The following is a 23,085-nucleotide window of genomic DNA, read 5'->3' as shown; positions in this document are numbered from 1 at the left end:
TGTTTCTGGCTACTAACAACCTCCATATATTTACAGATGCTCACTATGTTCCCCCGGGAAACGACCCTTGCCGGCTTTGTTTGTGCGATAACGGGCACCCTAAAGCATGCAAAGCCGTGCTATGTACTCCTCCTCACGATTGCAAATCGTTCCAAATCGGTAGCTCTTGCTGTGAATTCATCTGTCTCGACGACACCCTAGCCAATTCGTCAGATAAGAATTACGATTTCGGAATGTGACTAGTCGCCAGCGGTGTAACCGCCACCCTATCGTTGACTCTATTGTTCTTCCTCATCAACCGGCTGCGTCGAAGGAAAACGCAACTACGGGAGGTGCGGCAGACTATCGAAGAACAGCGAAACATGGGAAGCATCGGTTACATCGGTGGCAATATCGGCTACCTAGGAACAGGTGCCCTGAACATGGATTATCCCTACGAGCATGGGACGGCACATTACCAGCTTTGGAAACCACCGGGCAACTATTTCACAAGAGGTGAGGCGCCACCACCATACGAAGAGGCAATTGCGTTGGCCCAGGCGGAGTCCCTCAATACATGCACTGTGAGGTAAGTTATTAGGAAGATGAGCTAAAGGATTGTTTTTCGTCAAATTTGCATAATACTCTTTCATACAAATTGTTCACAACTCATGGTTTAGGATACTCAAGAATGGTACCGCGTGAATTATGATTTTTCCTTCAGACCAGGTATTATAAGGCACGTTACCCGCCATTTGGTAGAATTGTGCTATCGCCATGATTAACCAAATTTCATTGTCTACCCAATGGGAAAGGAAATGGAAAGATGGGAGGAAATAGGGATGGGGTCATTTGAAAAGGGAAAGTCGTTAAATTGAATTGAGAGCATGTAGCTTCGTACCACAATGGGTTCGAATAGCGCCCCAAAAGGGTGTAACAACACGCATGAGCGTAAAGAGAGCATATAGCTCCATACCATGACGGGCCAAGAATAAAATACAGGCTTCTGAAATCAGGATCTTGACAGTTACATATCAGTTGAAAGGATGTTTCATAATTGGATCAACAACTATCTCACACAAATTAGATATGTACCGTTTTGATTAATATTGCGGACACTTAAGGAGTCAATGAAGTATAACCCATCAGAAAGCATATAAAATAAATCAATCTGTATAATTCCTCGGCGCTATCCATCGAGCCTTCAAAACACTTAACTTTCGAATGGAGGGTGAACAGTTTGATTCTGATACATGAATAATTTTAAATAAATAGAAATGTGTGGACTTTTTATGATCCTTATTCCGGACGCTTCCTTACTTTTGCCCCATTTTCCGGACACTTTGATTCAAATTCCGGACAGCTCATGAAAATCATAAAGAGACAAACCAAATCATTATTTGAAATTGGCAAATCACTAAAGAGGCGACTAAGACAGTAAAAATTTATAATACTAATTTTTATAGTTATCTATAGAAAATTTTGATTAAAATGAACCTCGAAAGTGTGAACTTTTGAAAGGCAAAAGTTGAAACATTTCATGCGAAATGTTTCTCATACAAAATAGAGTGTCCGGAGTAAGAAGCTGTCCGTAATATGAATCAAAACGGTAGTACGCTTAATATTTGCCATGTGATAGTTGAGTCGGCGGGTCCACCACATAAACATATCTATGCTAAGCATACCTGGAATAGAAGATTGATGCAAATTTTGAAATTTTGGCTTCCTTATGCTTACGCGTTGTTAATTATGATAAACCATTTCTGTTCAGCAACGGTCAATGCACGAATTTTTAGATTCTAATTAAATTGTTCAAGGGTAAGATATAATTTGCACACCCACTAACATCAGCAGGCGTATGCTTTGAAAGCTGTTTATGACGTTTCAAAATAATTCAAAGCAGTCAAACAGATTCTTTTCCTGACGAATGCTCCTTGAAATCGTGAACGGCAACCAATAGCCAGCAGCCGTTAAGCTCATCGGGATTTTTTCCTTTGAGAAGCTATTGTTTGCTGGATCCAGAATGATCACTATCAAAATCGTCTTCGGTATCAGATCCGTTTCCCGCAAGTTCAGGGCGTAATCGATTAGCAATTTGGTATTCCTCCTAACGAAAGATCTTCGGGCCTATTTACAAATTTCATAACGGTGAAGGGGGTGGGCATGTGTCTCCAAATGATACAATTATTAGAAAAATTACAAAAAGTGGAAATAGGCGGGTGTCAAAAATGACCTTAGTCTTTGTCTATCGGTTTACCAAATTACTCCACGTTGAGTGACGAACTAAAACCTTCATCGTTATGTATAATTTAGCACTGAAGCATTCTTCCGATAACGTTTCTGGCAATGTTCGGGTTGCATTCCTGGACCGAGTTAATTTAGTTAATCGGTAGATAAGTCAATTATAAAATGCTAACCGTTCGCGCAAAATCAAAACAAAAATAGAAAAGTTAGTATCCAAGCACGTTGTCAAGCGGTAGTGTGAGTGTGCAAATGTTCACTGTGCAAAAATTCTCGCGGAACATTACTAAAGGACCTATGTACAAATGAGAGATTCTCTCCTCTCCCGTTCTCTTTCGATTATAACAGTGGAATACTAAAGATTTTGGGAAGTTTTTCACTATAGATCGAAAGTCAATTTCCTTTTCTAGCGTTTCATACAAAAAAAGCAACAGAAGAGGTTAATGTGACTCAGTTATTAATGAAAGAGAAAGTAAACAAAGAGAGCCTCTCAATGTTAGATAGGTCCTTTAGTAATGTTCCGCGAGAATTGTCTGCATATTAGTCTAATAAAGTGCAAAATGCTCAATATTCTGTGAAAAAATCACAAACTCTTCCAAAGTGAAATTTTCCAAACTACAAATTTGTCGAAGAGCACATTTTGATTAGACGTCAGGATAAATTGATATTCATATTTACAAAGTTGGTTTGCATGTAGCATGCTTCACCAAAAGTTCGGCAGGCAACAATGGAGTTCATGGCGGGAAGAATAGATCAAAGTAATCCAGGCTACTATGTTCCACTGCAAAAAACAGTGTTGCTCTGAAAGTAATTGAATGATCATCTCAGCACAATTCAGACTTGCGCATCAATAATAACAAATTAATTCAGACATCCAATCAAAACGTGGTCTCCGGCAAAATTGTAGCTGAGTAGAATTCCTTTGTGAGGAGTTTGTTCATTTTTCCATAAAATATTATGACGAGGAGCTAGATAGCTCAAGACAAAAACTTGGCCTTTTCTAAGTATCTTCCACTTAAAATGGCGGGTGCAATTTCTTCCATGGCATGGATTTTTTCGCAATCAAGACTTAATTCTAAAGGATTGTAAATTCCAACGCTAATTCGGACTTCTGTGATTCGGCCTTTTGTGGTGTCCAGAATATCTTCGGCCTTTTGTGATTCGGCCTTTTGTTGTTCAACCTTCTGTGATAATCCTAGGCTCAATTAGCATTGAGGCTGGTTTCAATTCATAAGATAAGTTCTTTCCAAGTTCAAATGCTTGCTGTGGATATCTAGGAGGTAAATGATTCCAAATCAGTGGAGTAGCGACCTCCTACATTTTAAAATTAGCTTCTTGTTTCAATGGATCTAACGGTCCTGAAACCTTTTCACAGTTACAAACAACGACTTTGAACCTTATAAGTAGAATCAATAATTTGATACGTTAGAGCAGAGCAACCTAGGCTGATCTCCTGAAAGCAGTCGTAATAAAGAGCTTGTATACCCATTAATCATTCTACATATCTCAGAGTATGCGATACCCGAAAATTGGTTCACGTGGATTATGAACAATCCCTTGTATAATAATGGAATCAATTCAATAATTAAATTTATCTTCTAGTGTTGCCACTTCAACCCAAAGACAGTATCCCATCGGAATAGCAGAAACGGAGGCTTCGCAGACTATTACTGCAAATACAACGAACCTGATTAATATTAACATCAACAATGGAGGAAATTTGACTGCAATCGCAACTGGCGAAAACCACGTCGTAGGTAGTGAAATTACCCCTGATATGCAAACCGAGCAAACTGATACTGCATCTAATGCTAACGTCACTAACGCTAACACAACTAGTTTGGATAACCACGAGTCATGTGTGTCATTTCCTACTAATTACTACACTATTCCCTTAATTGCATCCGAAGTATGCACGAATCAAAATTGTGATTTAAATGTTGGTAGTAACTGTAATTATTCGATGCCTCATGCTCCGAATGTTAAAGAAGTTCAAACGTACTCTAGTCATAGCGCTACAACAATGTCCAGCTCAACGATACCGAAAGATCATAGATCTTCTGAAAGGCTGATGGAGAATTGTGATAATGTGATCAATCGTACGATTCTGCCACCGCCGGTATTCGACAGTATTACAAATGAATCAAGCACTGCCAGTGAGAATACAATCTCCACAAGCAAGTATCGCACTACCGGAAAGCGTTATCATAGAACTATTCCAAGACAGTTTACGGCTGTCGATCCGATCATAAATCCACTGAAGAGTAATCGTAACAACATTATACCATCCACTCCTGCAGGACATATTGCATGTAGTGGTAACGATACTAACAACAAGGCTGATCGTTTAGACGGTGTTGGATATAATGGACCTAAGAGACTAGCTTGCCAATGTCCAGTGCAGCATATGCCTATGAGCTATCTGTCTTCTCAAACATTAGGATTAGCTCAAAACGGTAACGACACCGTATCGGCAGCGTTGATCAATTCTCAAACAGCGGTTCAAATGCCTACAATGAAGAAAAGAATTTCAAGCGATGCAGTTAGACATGTTAATTTATCACATCATGCTGCATCAGCTCAAATCAAAGCCGTTCAAATCTCCAACGCTCATTGTAAGGGAGGAACACTAAAGAAAAATCATGAATCCAGTGATATTAGTGAAAGAAACGTTTATTCGAATAGTAATTACAAACAGCAGCATTTTCTGACCAACGACAAAGCCTTGGTTGATGATCAACCACGCGAGAGTCAGCTAAATCTCAAAAAGCAAAATTCACTACCGAGAAAGGCTACTTTACTTGACACAAATTTCAGTATTAATTCTATGCACAAAACAGGATCTGAAAGATGTGAACTACAAAACCAAAATGTTGCCACGATGGACACTATGCATGTTTCCACAATTATTCAACAACATTCGAGCTCTTTAACCGATCGCGACTTGTCGCACCGTAAATCATACAATTCATCAAAGTCTGAAGTGTGCATGGAACCAAATCCAGAACTTCCACCGAAAATGTACAAGCATCATAATACCAGCCGTTTATCTGGAGGAACACATCAGAAATCATATTACAGTAATTCCAAAACGCACGCCATTTCCAAGCCTTCAACCGATGGCTCGAAGTTTTCAATTCCCGCTACACCTAATACTTCAAACAATTATAAAAACGCGAGTAAAATGCAGAAGAATAACTATTCCAAATCATTGCCAAGAAACGTTATTTCAGCCAGTCACGAATATGCACAAACTTCAAGAAGCACTACACAGTTTAACAATGGTTTAGAAAATAGCAGCTCAAACATTAACTTCAATACTTTGCCAAAGAAAACTAACAAAATAAGTACTCGTAGCTCTAATTTACTAACAGAAGTAGTGAATAAGGTACCATCAGTAATAAACATACCATCGCCATTACAACCACCGTCATCTTCTGTTGGCCAAAGCACTGATAGTATACCAGTACAGCAACTAACGTCTATCATTTCTTCAACTAACAAAAGAGTTCACCAATCATCATCTACCGCGAAAAGAATATCCAACCAAGATCAGTCATCGCGCAAATATTTCGAGCAAATGAGTAACGATAGTGCTACCAACAAGAGCGAAAAGCCATTGCCCGTTTTGACCACCTCCACAAATTGTGCTAATCCAAAGGAACATTTTCTTCCGAACGACAACAGCCTCGACGATGACTACCTGAGCGAGTGCGAAAATTGCAAGTCGGCTCATGGTTCGCGCTACTATCTGGAGGAGGAAGTCGATGAAGCTCCCCAGGAAACCATGACCCTACAGCGAAAGATGCCGGAGAACGAGGAAGACCAGCAGAGCTACTACCGTGTGTCATCTACCCTACCGACTAACACAAGCAGAAAAACACCGTAAGTATCACCTAGCATCTTAGCTGAAGGCTTCAAGCGATCTATGCAAGGGTAGTATTTCATAGAAATTTAACCCTCTCTTTCCCATGGTCCCTCCAGTGCTCCATTGATGTTCGACGAACTTGAGCCAATCCTAATCAGATGCATAAGGGAACATGGTCCAAAACGCACTGATGGGGTAAAATGGCTCACCTCATTAAATCATTCCTACAGCGTTTCCATTTGTATTTTTTGCCAAACGATGTTAACATATGTTTACCCAAGAGTTGCCGCTACAACCCTTGAACATAAACTCATAGATTTTTCCTTAAATTCCCGGTGAAATTCAACATTTTTCACTTTTTTGCTTAAATATTAAGGTTTTTCGATGATTTTATTAACGAATAAGCGTTTCCATACCACAGAGCAAACTCATGGAGTAACATGGTTGCTTACTCCTAGTGCTCCATACTAAATGGCATTTTACCCCACCCATTCGGTCGTTTTGAACCACCCCCATTTTTCAACCAACTTTTCTACACGATTTTAGACTATTAAAAACCTCAAATTTGGAAAATGTTTTCAATGTGGAAGCTAGCAAATATTGTAAAGTTACTGTTATGACTTAGAATGGTGTTAAAATGTAGATCTAATTAAGAGAAAACGACACAAATCCTAAAAGTGGCATTTTGGACCATTTTGCCCTACTATTCATTTTCAATAATTACAAGAATATGATTATACTCATTAGATCAATACAGTAGTCAACCAACTATTTCAATAGTAAAACTATTGATAAACAAGTAATTTACTATTGAAAAAAAAAAAACAAAAATTTAGTTCATTTGCAAAATTGTTCAAGCCTTTGTAAATTTTCATATGTTTTATTTCGAAAACATTTGCAGTGTTTTTTTTTTAATTTTCAAATTATTGAGGCCTACGTTATCTCAGTAATCTTTTCAGTTTCTGATTCATGTTTCAACATTCTGATAATCTGAAAAAAATGTATAGGAACCAATACATTTTGTTTTTGATAACCGTTCTTCAAAGTTTTGTCTATCATATTCAGTATGATGTGCACAAAAAGTATATGAGTTATAAGTATGTTTAGGAGTACAAATAAATAAAAGCGATGTGTTATCCAGATTATTAAAGTATACTCTTCTATTGAATTGTGTGTCTCCTCCAAATGTTATGAGCCGTTGTTTCAATTTTTCCAACTTTCGCCTAACGGGCACTTTGAGAATGACTGGTCCAAGAAAACCATATGCTTTCGTTTTCAATGCCATATCTTGCACAACAATGTGGTAGTCGTTATTTCTGTTAGATACTGCAATGGTAGTAATAATTTTTATATCCTGCAAATAAAGAATAAAATAATATGTTAATCAGTCCACAGTCCGGGAAGTCTCTCCTCTGCGCCAACTGCAGCCAGTACTTATAGCTCAGAAATACCGTAGGTACGAAAATATAAAAGGTACCAAGCCAAAAGGCAGAATAATTAATATCACTTGAGATAGGTAGACATGACAATAATATAAATGTGTATGCCAAATTTATGAACGAACAAGCATCCAATATATTTAACTACACCTTTCAAATTTCCGTTTGCAGGACCACGAAAAATCGCGAAACATGGTTCACAACCATCCCGGCTAGCTCGTCATCCGAGGAGGAAGAAGCGGTAGAATAAAACAATTATTGATGACGATCTCGATTTACAATTTTTCAGTGAGTGTACATCTTATATATGAAATGTTTTCAGTATTTATTTTTTGTGCTGGTCACGTATATTGTATTTTTTACGTTTACTACTTATTTTATTACTACCTTGTTATGCCACAATTCTTAGTCATAGTGAAATGTTACTATTATAAATAATAATATATGTGACAATTCGACATTCCATTTCATGTCGCAATTTTATTAGAAAGAAAGCCAATTCAGAACCAACACCAATTTCTACAAACAGGTGTACAGAGAATCGTTAGAACCTTTCCACATCACCTTACGATATTACTTCAGGGAGAGGTAAGTGCATGTGCCGTTAAAACAGTGGACCACCTCGACAGGGCGAATCCTCTGCAGTCCACTCTTCATTAGCACCCCATAGACGCTGAAATTTCAGCAAGGGGACTATTAAACATGCAGTCCGGTGCATCTGTAAAATCCTAAAAAGTTACTAGGGTCGGTGTTCCCTTAGTGGACAGTCCCCTATAGTCGCACTAGTGGCTTTTTACGGTCGTTTTGCTATAAATCTTTTCAAAATATTTTTTGACATGAAGGTCAGGAGCTATATATCTAAGTACCATTTATACACAGCTTGATTTTGTTCAAAAAATAATCGAAATAATTAGTTTTGCTTAAAATTTGAGCTCCCTTGCGCCTATAGTAAACCTATTGTTCCTATTGTAGTAAACCTATTGAGAGAAACTATTTTTTATTATACGAAATAATTGATGAATTGAGGACTTTTTTTTACCTCAAACGGAAGCTTTTGATCCACACTTTGTAGAAAAAATATAGAAGTTTTGTAAAAATACGGTTTTGATTAGTATTTTGCCAACGCCGTGATGCTAGTGCTACTATAGGAACAGAAATTAGAAATAGTGCTACTATAGGCACATGTATTCCTATAGTGGCACAAGCGATAATAAATAGAAACATATGAATTTCCGTAGTTTTCATATTTCTCCCACAAAACCAAGATAAAAAGCTTTCAGATGATGTAAAAATAATGACGCTAGCGTTATTTTTTTGATTTTATACGAATATTTGTTCTTAGCTATGTGGCTATTGGTACATCGACCCTACTGATCTACGATACAAATTAGAATTTAAAATAATGAACATTACAGCTGGTGTTCCTCTGGTGGATCATCATCATCAATGAGGTGCTGCAGCTGAGACTTAGACGATAGATGAAGAGAATGTACGCGCCACGGAATAATTGACATGGTGGAGAACTTGATGCGTAACAAGAAGTTGGCATTAGCCCACTATAAAACCGCCAGGAAGTACAGCAGGCGAAAATTGCAGCCGGAGAATTTACTATCTGTTCCAAGCGAGAAGATGAGCACCTGGATGTGATGACCGATAACCGACTGAACTTCAATAGTCACGTCCTGGGAGGGAGGCACCGATACTACACACGAAATATAGAACAAAGTTTGTTTGAACTGCAAGATAACTCCAGCTTGCCAACAACAATCAAGGCAGGCTTGGGGAAAATCGCTAGTTTTCTTTTGTTGTGTACTTTCGATCTTTCCTGACAAACATGGAAAAAGGGCCACAGTTTTCTATGCACCAAATATTAATTTTCATTGGAAAAAGTAAAACCATGCGTTTTTCAATACTTTATATTCAATCAGTTTAAAGGTCCTCTCGTGACATTACTTGTGACATTATGTGCATGAATTGATTTTCATTCAATTTTTGTCACTTTTGATGAAATGCGAAAATGTGTTTTAATCAGTTACGCGCTTTTTCCATGTTAGTCTAATGTTTGAGATCTGGGCTCACAGTGACAGTTCGTGACAGCGGAATCCCGGCTCACTATGACGTACAGAAATTTTGTATTGGTTTCTCCCTCCCAGGTCACGTCCACTACGTCTGCAAGATGGCAACCAAAGCAGTTACAGCGTTGACCGGAATAGTGTCGAATAGTTCAGCTATAGAAGGTAGGAAAAGAATGCTACTGGCCTGCGCATCCACGTTTGTACATAGGCATGGTGATCTTGTCTGCGCGCGTGGTATAAAAACGAAGAGTAGCCACGTCTTCCTTCCTTAGCCGAGTGATTAGAGCTCGCGACTACAAAGCAAAGCCATGCTGAAGGTGTCTGGGTGCAATTCCCGGTCGGTCAAGGATCTTTTCGCAATGGAAATTTCCTTGACTTCCCAGGGCATAGAGTATCATTGTACCTGCCAAACGAGACACGAATGCGAAAATGGCAACTAAGGCAAAGAAAGCTCTATGTATGGTAAGAATGAAATTACTCTAATCCTTGTTATTACACAGTTCCACAAAAAAGTAGATCTGAATGCACACCCCGGGCTTGAATGTATAAAAAAAAAACAAAAATAATGGCGTTTTCAAAAAATACTTGAACGTTTTGCATTTTTTATTTAAATATCTAATCTAATAAGTAACCCGACAAAGTGTATCATTTTCAAGACAGCCAAATTCATGTGCCATATTAGTTTTAAACATGAAATTCAATATGAAGAGTTGTACTAAGATTTACAAGGACTACCCGTCCCACGTTTTTGAATTTTAACGTATCGAAAATGATAAAATAATTGATATAAATAGTTTGAATAAGCGATTTTGGTGATCCACCAGCTATCCGATCTGAAACATTTTGACCATACTATGGACTTCCAAGGTGACAAATCAAAGAATGCATTTTCAATGTGACATTAATGTCTAGCTTTTTATAGCTAGCCATCATGTTACTTATAAGTTCTGCGTATGCTTAGTGTATAGTGCATGTCGCATTACTCCATTTCCATTGATAGGTAATGAAGTATCGATTTCTGTACAGTTCTTGTTTTGATTCCTCAGAGATTGATACAAATCGAATGTGATGAAAAGGTCCCGCTATTTACACCCTTCATAGAGACTTACATCTCAGCGAAGGCGCGCCCCTTAGCAATCATAATCGATTTTATTTCTGAGGAACCAAATAGGTACTACTGATATTTGACCATGCAACGGAACTCTAGTCTCATCCTTGTTTCGCTTTTAGTTTAGTCCCAACAATACTTGAAAAAAGGGGCTTTGTACTAGCAGCAAAACCGTATCAAGCTAGAAAATTTGTTTAGTAATCAGAATTCACGTGAGTCCTTGAATTACCAGTATTGAAAAGTCCTTGTTGAGTTAATACTCATGATTGTTATCCTGGCTTCAAGTGTAGTCTCGGGACTGACCAACTCCGAGTCTTTAACCATCTGCTAGGTAAAATAGATTCAATTTCAGGAACTGTTGTCAGTAACAAGGACTTTGTACCGCGAATCCTTGAATTACCAGAACATATTACCCTAGCCCGACAAACAAGATGAGACTAGGGTTCAAATTGGTAGATCTTACCCCTAACGCACCACGAAAAGGTGATCTACCGGCGTTACGGGTAAGTCCAAGCTTAATGTGCAAAGGTGGATGAAGGATGTCTTCTGGGGTGGCTAATGGTTCTAATATTGCACTGTATAAATCTGATTTATTGTCTGGGTACTTATAAAAAAGGACGTGGTGGCCATGCTGATTCAGAATATTTACCCTCATCATTATTCCTGTCCCACAGGCAAACAAAACATGAAAACTTTGGATAACTCTTTTTCAGCCCACGAGAATATTGATCAGCTTGAAATCTACAATTATTTTCCACTTAAAATCAGGGTAATTCATCAAATACAATATGTCTTGCAGCACGTTATATTCTTCTTTATGTGTGTTACTGTAAGGCCCTGGAGTACTGAGGTAAATATTTCCATTGTGCAGTAACAAGGGCTTTTAGAGACTTAAAAAGACGCCATTTAGTTGGATCGTGTTCGACCTCGAAAAAATCAAAGAGCCCTTACTCTGTTGTGTTTATCGAACGTTGAGCGGAAATCATCGAACTTCGACCTATTTGCGGTGATTGTGCCTGTTTTTAACAGTTTTTTCTCCCTCAATCTGGATCCTAACAATTTAGAAAGGTTTGAAGGCAAATTTAGATCCTGGGTTAAATCATCAAAGCTAGCTTGACCAACCAAGTCGGGATTATCAGCATGACCCGCCGACGTAGACAGTTGTGGATGGTATGATGAACTTGTTGCTATTGTAGTCATCGAGTCTATTAGCGGTAAGTCATCCTCGTGGTTATCAAGACAAGACATTTCCTCGTCCTCGTCGTTTCACTATTTTCAGTTTGCAATATGAAATTTAAACTTTCAACTTCCTCTTAAATGGAAACTATAAGTTACGAATGCTTGATTTTTAAGTTGACATAAACAAACGATGTAACTACCAGGTACTGCGATGATTAAGAGGAAAATAACCATCATCGTTTTGCAAATTTTCAAACCTTGTTTTTTTGCTCAAAATTGAAGTAATGTTCAAGATAATCTATCATTACACTACACTTGCTATTTGTAATGCGATGATAGATTTTCATGAGGATTCTATTGAATTTGAACGATAAAACTGGTTTTTCATTATTGATGATTGCTGATAATTGAATAATGGATTCTTGAGCCTTAATGAGTTATATACAAAAACTGTCTTTGCTATTCTTACTGTACGATATGTAGAAAACGTTGAAAAGAAACGACTACCAAACAAGGCTATTCGCGCCATACCGCAGACTACTGACTGATATCACTACCAGCGATGTACCTGCTCTTCAACAGAAGGATCACATTGATACCTGATACTAAAAAGTAATTTTCATTAAAAACGCAATCTATGAAGTAAAGTTTTGCAAGATCGTAAAGAAGTAAAAGTTTGTTTTTGTAATATGCTTTAAGCTCATTGCAGTTTAGAGCTGGCTTAAGAGTAGTTTATTTTAGCAAATGAAGGAAGCAGTTGTTTTATACTGCAAATTCATGTAAAATATGAAGGAAAATATGTTTTTGGAGATTATGTTGTGAACTTTCCATTGGTACGTATTGAAATATGCATTCACTTTTCCAAATATTGCTGTGTGCGTTTGAAATGCAAATTTCAAATGCGGGAACACCAAACGCGGTAAGATTTTTCACAAGAAATGCGATGTCAAAGCTAGATTTTTCTTGCTAGGGCGGCGGTGATTTATGTAATCGTTGCTAGATGTCCTTTGATAGTTTTGTGCTGCCGCATTCGGAGAACGTTTAGTCAAGATTTGCATCTCAAATGCAAACAGCAATATTTATTTAATTTTTTATGTTGTAAAATAAAACATTATAATAAAATACAAGCGTACTTTTGATTAATCACTTTAATAAAACAACAATGTCAGGCAAAACAAATCACAAGATTGAAACATGACGATTCGATAGTTTTGTTATGCTTCCAATAACTTTTCACGATATAGGAGACAATTTTTGCATAGCCAATGTTTAATACCTTGTGAATATTCATTCGGAATTTTTTGAAATGTATTCTTGTTTTTCCTGTTATTGTTGATTTTGTTCAAAAAAAAAATTCATTCCTAGCGGTAGAACATATATCTGTGTGTTTTTGAAATGCAAATTTCAAATGCGGGAACACCAAACGCGGTAAGATTTTTCACAAGAAATGCGATGTCAAAGCTAGATTTTTCTTGCTAGGGCGGCGGTGATTTATGTAATCGTTGCTAGGTGTCCTTTGATAGTTTTGTGTTGCCGCATTCGGAGAACGTTTAGTCAAGATTTCCATCTCAAATGCAAACAGCAATTTGAAAAATAGCAATAAAAGTGCTGAAGACATAAAATTGGTCAGATTAATATTTACGCTGCAAATAAATACAAAAGGTGAGTGTCCAAAGTAGTCCCTGGAATCAAAAGTAGCCCCGTGCGACGGTATTGTTTGTTTACTATCAATTAATGTGAAATGTACCGATTCCCAACCAAGGTTGGGAAAAATCTTGAAATTCACTCTACAGCAGCCAAGCAAAGCAAATCACAGTCAGCGAAGCCAGTGAAATTCACGCGCATTGCTGCTGTAGGCAAAAAGCCTTAAAAATAGCAATACACCCGTTGCTAAGGTTAACCCAAAATTACCGTAGAGAAATATTCTATTTCGCGCTGCATTTCCCGCATTTAAAGCCTTTAGTGTCACAATAATGATATAGAAAATACATGCATCCAACATAGGCTACTTGATGAGATTCACATTTTTTAAATACTGTACTTGGAAGAGCCACGTGATTTTCAAGCCTACTACTATTACCATTCCCAGCACTGTTCCCAATAGCTTCAATTTCAGCATTGATTATCCTTCAATGTTTAACACCCAGATCAAACCTGTTTACGGACACCACATCGATAGGATATTAATAATATAGTTATTACACAAACATAGGATTAATTAAAAACTAACTTTGGTCCGTTGATCTATCAGGGAACATTCATAAACCTCGTGGACTTTTTTTTGGAAATCAAGATTCCTCTCCGCCGTCGTGGCTTTTTGTCCATATAGCAATGTAAAAAGGCCACGTGGTTTATATAGAGAGCCCCTTGACCTAAAATTCGATATTGTAAACATGAAACATAATAGCCTGCAAGGGCCCTTCACGTGGTTATATTTTTGGTATTTTTGGAAGGGCCCCTTGTGGTTGAAGAGTGAACCAAAAAAACATTTTTATTTTTATTGATATAAACCGTAACCTTTGAACAGACCCCCCCCCCTTAAAAATGAACACGTTAGTTATGGACGGCTCCACAGTATGGTCAAGATGATGTTCATGAACCACGATATTTCTGGAGAGACAGCTGGTGGATTGTAGTACAGTGAAACCTCCATGAGTCGATGTTCCATGACTCGATATCGACTCATGGAACCATACTTAAACCAGAATTTCATGGTTACTATGATGGTCCCCTCAACCAGCTTTCCAAAGCATTTATTTCCACGACTCGATATTTCCATGAGTCGATGGTCCCTTCAAATATCGACTCATGGAGGTTTGACTGTATCACTAAAACCGCTTATTTCAACCATTTATAACAAATAATCCATTATTTGCGATACTTTTAAAATTGGGATGGTATAAAAAAGGGGGGAGATCCATGCGATTCTACCCCATTGTTATGTATCTAGATATCACAATGAGCCTCTGTAGGTGCTATAAATTCTTTTGTTCTCATGACTTTTACTGTGCGCCGTGTGTTGGTGCTGTCTCGCTCTCTCTCACTGGCAACTTGAAAACAGGGCGCACAGTAAAAGTCAAACGTTTTATAGCATGCATAGGCTCATGCAACTCATCGATATAGAGCTTAGTGACATTTGAACACACGTAGACTAGCATACGCTTGTCATACACAGTTTGTTTATGTTTTCCTCAAAGAAACTTGTACACGCTTTCCAGACTCATCAAAATGCGTATGTAAATATTACCCAATTTGAAAAATTTATACACGGATTCTGGGTGTTTTTCGAGACAGAGTGCATATTGTTTTCCTCTAAGGTTCACAACTACATCTACACTAGGGCACCCATACCATCGGGCGTGAAAACCACTATGGTCTTATTCACGGGTGTACTAAACTGACTCGGTCGAAGAATTTTGACACTAGAGCGGGTCCAGATCACGTGGGGATCATACGGGAGCGTGCCCCGCTCAAGTGTCACAATTCTCAGACCGAGTAAATTTAGTACACCGGTGGATTAGACCGTCTTATCCACTGGTGTACTAAACCAGCTCGGTCGAAGAATTTTGACACTAGAGCGGGTCCGGATCACGTGGGGATCAAACGGGAGCGTGCCCCGCTCAAGTGTCACAATTGGGTCCTAAAATTTGTAATGAAATCTTGTTTTTATTTAATAACACGAAAAAGCATGTTACTGTAATTACTTTAGCAATTTTTCCCGCTCAAATAATGGCTATATCATGTTTAAACTTTAATTTAAAAATTTAGTCCATAAATGAACCTTGACACTTTTGATCATGTTTGACGTTCGCTTAGTCGACAAAAACACCACAGGGGTTTTAGTTCGACCACTGGGGTTGTTCCTATCTGACATTTCGTAAGGGACACGGATAACAAAATACACCCAAAATTTGAGTTTAAGCCAAAGGATGTGACAAAATCTAATAAACATGTTTTTGGGCTTAAATTAACGGAAAACATTAGAAAATTGAGTAAACATGTGTTTTTGGCCTAAACTTAAGCGTTTGGCACTAAAATTTGGACAGGGCTTTAGGACCCAATTCTCAGACTGAGTAAATTTAGTACACCGGTGGATTAGACCATTCTGACACTAGAGCGGGTCCAGATCACGTGGCGACCATACGGGAGCGTGCGCCGCTCAAGTGTCACAATTCTCAGACCGAGCAAATTTAGTACACCGGTGGATTAGACCATAGATCTAAGGGCAGTTGTTAATTACACCTGTCGTTTGTCTGGTGAGTTGCAAGCTTAGTGTCAATGATGATGTCGCACTACACTACACGATAAGTGTTCATCTGCAACAACCAGACAGCTCACCAATCCACCCGGAGGTGGATCGTGCTGAGTTGTTGAGTTGAAGAAGAGCGAAAGAAGGAAGGCAAAAGTCTAGGGATGAAACTCAGCGATAGTAACTATCTGTTTCGGCCAGGACGTCTTTCCCTACGTTGTGTTATTACGAATGACGGACGACGAGAACAGAAGCGAAACACTTTCTACTCTTCTACTGATTTATTACCACCGAGAGGCAGCGTGCCTACTCGGTGGGGGAAACGATACAAACTACAAATCTTACATGCTAATGCGTGTGCCTTATATAGGCCCACAGTACGGATAGACAAAAAGCGTTCATTTCCCGCTCATGCTTCCCTTCGCAGTTTGGCGCGATGTTGGATTGGCGCCAACTGAAGAAGCTGCACGCTGACTGGCAGTGGAATATTCCACTGCGCCGATGAATGGCACAATAGGTAGCGTCTCTCTCTCCACACGCTTCAATTGAGCGGCAACTAGCGATGACGCGTCTGTGATGAGCGCGAACATACTCCCGCCCGAAAACGAATGTTTTCAAATTTGTTGTGGAGTAGCTTGCTGTTGGTTGGGCAGGGGAGAATGATGATGATGGTAGACGGCGATCGATACTGGCTCACCGTAGGTAGTACGCTCGGGATGGTGTGCTGTTCAATTTGCTTGCTTGGCGATGGAAACGATGCGGGCTATTTGGATGGTGATCGCCGATCGATGCCTGCTATTCTAGGTAGGACTTTGGCGATCGTGCGTGGTCCATGGATTGCTTGCTTCCCTGGATGATTCACTTGAATGGTTGGTTGGTTTCGCTCACTCTAGGTAGTCCATGGGGTGCTTGGCTCGATCGTTCGCTTCAATGGGTTGGTGGCTTGCTCTGGTTGATCATCGTCGCCCGGTTGAATGGATGATCGGTTTGACCGTTGCTTGCTTCGATTCGATGCGGTTTTGCTTGGATGATGCGATTTGATGATTCGGGTGATGATTCGTTTCGACGATTCGAGGTGATGATTCGAGGATGCACTTTTCTTTGGATGGGCACTACGGCCCGGACGGTGGACGCTTCGGTCCGACGAATGGACACTTCGGTCCGACGGGTGGACGCTATGGTCCCTCGGGTGGACGCAGGGGTCCAACGGGTGGACGGCGAGGTCCGACAGGTGGTCGCTAGGGTCCCACAAATGGACGCAGGGGTCCGGTTGGACGGCAATGGTCCGGGATTGGACGCTATGGTCCCTCGGGTGGACGCTACGGTCCGGATAGACGCCAATGGTCTTACAGGTGGACGCAGGGGTCCGGTTGGACGGCAGAGGTCCGGGGCATGGACGGCAATGGTCCGGCAGGTGGACGCTGGGTCCCACAGGTGGACGGCGAGGTCCGGATGGACGGCAATGGTCCGGATGGACGCAAAGGTCCCACAATTGAACGCTACGGTTCGGATGGACGGCATGGTCCGACGGGTGGACGGCGGGGTCCGGAAACGGTATTGGCACCTCTCTTCTCCTATGATTCGGTGATCCTGGTCACGGCACCAATGTTTCGGCCAGGACGTCTTTCCCTACGTTGTGTTATTACGAATGACGGACGACGAGAACAGAAGCGAAACACTTTCTACTCTTCTACTGATTTATTACCACCGAGAGGCAGCGTGCCTACTCGGTGGGGGAAACGATACAAACTACAAATCTTACATGCTAATGCGTGTGCCTTATATAGGCCCACAGTACGGATAGACAAAAAGCGTTCATTTCCCGCTCATGCTTCCCTTCGCAGTTTGGCGCGATGTTGGATTGGCGCCAACTGAAGAAGCTGCACGCTGACTGGCAGTGGAATATTCCACTGCGCCGATGAATGGCACAATAGGTAGCGTCTCTCTCTCCACACGCTTCAATTGAGCGGCAACTAGCGATGACGCGTCTGTGATGAGCGCGAACACTATCTGATAGAAAATGTCATTTTCAGTTTTGCCTTTATGCTGGCATTCTCACACGCACACATTCTCAAATTTGTGCGTGATGCCAAAAGCGGCTGCGTCATTACCCACTTCGGTGCTTAACGAACGGGGTACTAATTTTAATACCCGATTTTCGGAAATCCGGATTAAATCAGGTAGGGTCGATGTACCAATAGCCGCTTAGCTATGAGCAAATATTCGTATGAAATAGAAAAATAACGCTAGCGTCATTATTTTTACATCATCTGAAAGCTTTTATCTTGGTTTTGTGGGAAAAATATGAAAACTGCGAAAATTCATATGTTTACATTTATTATCGCTTGTGCCACTATAGGAATACATGTGCCTATAGTAGCACTATTTCTAATTTCTGTTCCTATAGTAGCACTAGCATCACGGCGTTGGAAAAATACTAATCAAAACCGTATTTTTACAAAGCTTTTATATTTTTCCTACAAAGTGTGGATCTGAAGCTGTCGTTTGATGTAAAAAAAGTTCTTAATTCATTAATTATTTCGTATAACAAAAAAATAGTTTCTCTCAGTAGTGCTACTATAGGAACAATAGGTTAACTATAGGCGCAAGGGAGCTCAAATTTTAAGCAAAACTAATTATTTCGATCATTTTATGAACAAAATCAAGCTGTGTATCAATGGTACTTAGATAAATAGCTCCTGACCTTCATGTCGAAAAATATTTTGAAAAGATTCATAGCAAAACGGCCGTAAAAAGCCACTAGTGCGACTATAGGGGACTGTCTACTAAGGGAACACTGACCCTATCATCTTTCTTGGAGCTTATCACCATAAGTGTGGAGAGTACGGAGGGCGTGGAGAGAGAGAGATGAAAAGGGACTTGGAACAGAAACGTGGACGTGATCGGAGGTAGAAAAGTTACGGCGGAGTTGAAATCTAAATAAAGAAGTTCTGAAAAGTGAATAAGTTGTATTTACTGTTACATCCAGATATTACACCAGCCTTTTCCGAAAACTTATCCCAACCTTTTGTGCGCACGAACGGGTCGAAATACTTCAAGATCCTAACTATGAAAAAATAAGGTAGCCCGATGACTCGTTCTCAAGGCATTTCGTGACACACAACCACCATTACATTTTCATTTATATAGATAGATAAATATGTAGATTTGATGTTCTTTCATAAAAAACTGTGAATGATATTAAATCTAGGAGCTTAATGTTAAGTAGGATTTAATATTTTAAGATGATTATAGAACGAAGCCACACTTCAAATTTTTAAGAGCACAAGACTTGAGAACCAAACAGCGCTCCGCGTTGAAAATCTATCCCATTGGTCACCACCAGCAAGCAAGCAATTTGATTGGTTTTCAACGCGAACTGTTGTCAGATTCTCTCGTCTTGTGCACTTGAAAATTCAAAGTTTGGCTTCGTTTTACAATCACCTTAAATTACTATGATTTCAAACAATTTCGTCTTTTGGCAGGGGCTGAGAGGAATTCGATATTTCTTGATTTCATATCTTATTATATATGATACTGTTCGAAAAAAATTCAACATAAATGCTTGTCAGAAAACAGAACTAAAGCAGGTCAATGCAGATCATTTTGTATGAAAATCGGCATGTGCTGCTATTATTGCGAGCAGCACTGTAAACTTTGACATCAGGCTAAAGCACATAGGCCTTTTCATATGACAGCTCCATGATGAATACATTTGTTTACATCTGCCGAAAAGCGGTGCATACACGGGGCTGTCATTTCCGAAGAAGAACTGTCAAACAGCTTCCGAATCAGCTGATTTTAAACGTCTTGTGAAAAAGCCTATAGAAGCAACAATAATATCAGTAAGCGTTTTTTGTGCATAAACAAGATAACATTTTAATTGATATTTCGCTTTGTTTACGAAAGGTTGGATTAGTGGCAGTGTCGTACAATATTCACATAATACAATATTATTTTATTTTCGAATCCCCGAACGACAATGGGATCCTGTGAATTAAAACTGCTCAAGTTTGTTCCTCCGAAATCATTTGTCCATCATGACTTTTGGTATAAATTGGCGGATATTAAATTGCACATCGACAAGCTGGTGGATTCAGCGAAAAATGTCTATGCTTTCGTCACGGATTTCGAACGATCCAAACTCTTGGTGGAAGTCGATTGTACTTCATTTAACAGGTAATTGACGAAAAACGTAAAATCAAACATATCTATATTAATACTACGAAAAATATCTTTCAGTGAACAAACCATCTCGTCGTCTTACTTTAATTGTCATGGAATTCTATTGAACAAGAACACTATTGAGGAGTTCAAAGGAACGGATAAAAATGATCTCTTGAAGCGGACCAGCGATAACTACATGAAGCAATTGCTGTTCAAGGATAAACTCGGGCACAGTTCAGAGATATTTTTCTTTATACTCTTCTCATATGCGGTATGTAGCTATGTCTAATATCAGTCTTAAGACAAAATGTTTTAGTTTTCAAAACCAACTATATCGAAATTAGAGTAGATAGTAGATATCTACAATAAGTTGTATTTCATACATTCTACGTTTTATGCATTATAATAATACTTCAATAATACATATATAGAACCTGTTCACTTCATTCAACATATCTACTGTCCACCGTGCATTTAAAAAAATCTGCGCTTCCAAAAATTTTATAATGCTTCCAAACATTTTAAGGTGAAGATGAATCGAAGCCAAAGTTCAAATTTTCAAGAGCACGGATCTGGAGAACCAAACATCCGTTTAAGCTGAAAACTTAATCGATTGGTCACTAGCTGGTGGTGACCAATCGATTAGGTTTTCAGCTCAAACGGGTGTTTGGTTCTCCAGATCCGTGCTCTTGAAAATTTGAACTTTGGCTTCGATTTATCTTCGCCTTAAAGCGCATTAGAATACCACTATGAAGCGCGCTATTATTTCATAATTCAGAAGGAAATCTAAAATTAGTGATGCATAGCAAAAATTACTTGAAAATTGTGTTTCCAAATGTCATGCCAAGGTCGCCTTGTTCTATGTGACCTTTTACCATGCGTCTAGTTTTCGATATGATTTGATTTCGTATCTTGAAGAAATGTTGTTGGTGGAGCAATTATGCTGCAGATAGAATTCGACTGTATTCAATTTCACCTAGAGACACTGAAATTGAGAATTGAATATAAAAAATACAAATGAATTTTATATTACTGTAGGGGGTCATGCACAAATTACGTCACGCTCCAAGGGGGAGGAGGGGGTCAAGCCAAACGTGACAAGCCTTACAAAATTTTCGAAGGACTCATATTGAGCATTTTGCACCTCATTAGACTACTGTGCAGAAAATTTTTAACATGATGATATTGATGACATTTCCCCATGATTTCGGAATTCGGGGTAACGTCATTCGGGGTGATGGGTCGTTCGGGGTTTTGGAATTCGGGGTAATGGCGTTCGGGTTAATGGCATTCGGGGTAATGGGATTCGGGGTAATGGGGTAGAATCTCCTCTGGTACCTCTTTGGTTGAAGCATTGAACATATTTCTTGATGTCGTGTAGTACACGACACTGAAGACGGCCTTACAGTTGAGGTCGAAATACGCGTATCTGTCAAAGGATACAAATTCTAGTGGAATTAAATGGTATTCTATTCTATTCTATTCTATTCTAAGCGCTTGCACAGCCAATATTGAAAAGCATCCTGGAAATACCTAAATTTATTCAGGTATTTTCTTGTCAGTATTAATATTTGCAGAATATCAGCGATATGATACAAATATTAAAATGGCCAGGCCCACTGTGCAGACTTCGGGGTTGAAGAAGATTGAAAAAATCGTGACGATTAGGTTATTCAATAGAGATAGAAAACTATAGAGGACGAATGTCGCTTGTGTTCCCTTTGTTCTCGCTCAGAAACATGTTGGGTACATAAGTGTCGAACTGCATACATTTTCGCATTGACATTTATAGACCCGCCTATCTCCGCCAGCAAAAGATGTTCCGACAGCGACGCCAGCGACATTCTTCTTCTGTGGTTTATTATTTCTATTGGTTATTCACGCATGAATAAACTGATAGACGCAACATTTTCAATTTAAAGAAGGAAGAAACGGGGACAACCGTACCAACCGTTTCGATTCAGGGTTATAGGTAAAATCGTTGGAAGTGGCGTTGCTAAGAAAGTTAATGCACACCTCATTGTTGTTCTCCTGGGATGGAACATAGGCATTTCTTCCTTATGTCTTGGTTCTAGAGCGCCATTGCTCGCTCTCTGAAACGAGATGAAAAATAATATTGCTCCTTTCCTGCTATACAGAAACCGAAACCGTTACCCATAAATTTAAAAACATTTGTGCAATATAATGAACATAATTTCAAAAATAATTCTACAAAAGGTTTCTGTACAATTAAAATAAGAAAAAAAAGAGAATATAATAACATGTTTTAAACTACCAAAAGTGAAACCATGTATGTTATTTGAATAAAAATTATAATACTGATTATTAAAAACGATCTCACCAGATTTCAGTTGAACACCAATGCTTGATGATTTCGTATTCAATGATCATAGACCCCGCTTTTCCGCCAATCATTGTAAGTTACGCTTGAAGCAATCGATGGGAGTTTTTTTTTCATTTCTGGGGGCCTTGGGTTATTGACGAATTGTTCCGTCTGCTGTTTATGTAACCGGTGCCAAGACTGATTGTTGGTTTATCCACAAGCCAAGGTCACTTACTCCGCCTGTACTCGGGCTCACAAATTGACGAAAATCCGTTATTTTCGGAAACAGCAGCAACACTTGAAACACGGAAACGAGTACACATCCATAGTGTTCCAGTACTTCCCACCGATCGTTGTTTTCTGTTTTTCTTTCCGCAACAACGAATGTTCCAAGTTAACGTAGGTCACGATAAAATGCACTTATTATGAAAAAAAAAATCTCAGCTTTTTTCGAATC

At 39.2% G+C, this 23,085-nt stretch overlaps 2 protein-coding genes across 3 annotated transcripts in view; both read left to right on the top strand.

Moving 5' to 3' along the window:
- Positions 1-241: 241 nt before the first annotated feature.
- On the top strand, positions 242-7,992 carry LOC5572481. The gene is made up of 3 exons (XM_001660379.2): positions 242-568; positions 3,823-6,105; positions 7,699-7,992. Exons 1-3 carry the CDS (start codon positions 363-365, stop codon positions 7,775-7,777), a joined length of 2,568 nt encoding a protein of 855 aa, XP_001660429.2. The 5' UTR covers positions 242-362; the 3' UTR covers positions 7,778-7,992.
- An 11,918-nt stretch (positions 7,993-19,910) lies between these two features.
- Positions 19,911-23,085, top strand: part of LOC5572482 (ubiquitin-like modifier-activating enzyme ATG7) — a 66,101-nt gene continuing 62,926 nt past the window's right edge. Inside the window, exons 1-3 of one of the 2 annotated variants that reach the window (XM_021850427.1) lie at positions 19,911-19,983; positions 20,048-20,317; positions 20,381-20,576. In XM_021850427.1, the coding sequence (XP_021706119.1) occupies positions 20,121-20,317; positions 20,381-20,576 (393 nt within the window). In that variant the 5' untranslated portion in view covers positions 19,911-19,983; positions 20,048-20,120. Of the gene's footprint in view, positions 20,318-20,380; positions 20,577-23,085 lie in introns of both variants that reach the window. The other variant, XM_001660380.2, reaches the window with a different exon arrangement.

This window comes from Aedes aegypti, chromosome 3, assembly GCF_002204515.2.
Source record: "Aedes aegypti strain LVP_AGWG chromosome 3, AaegL5.0 Primary Assembly, whole genome shotgun sequence".
Lineage (NCBI taxonomy): Eukaryota > Metazoa > Arthropoda > Insecta > Diptera > Culicidae > Aedes > Aedes aegypti.
Note: the sequence above shows the minus strand (reverse complement) of the source record. Positions and strands in the feature narration are given on the sequence as shown.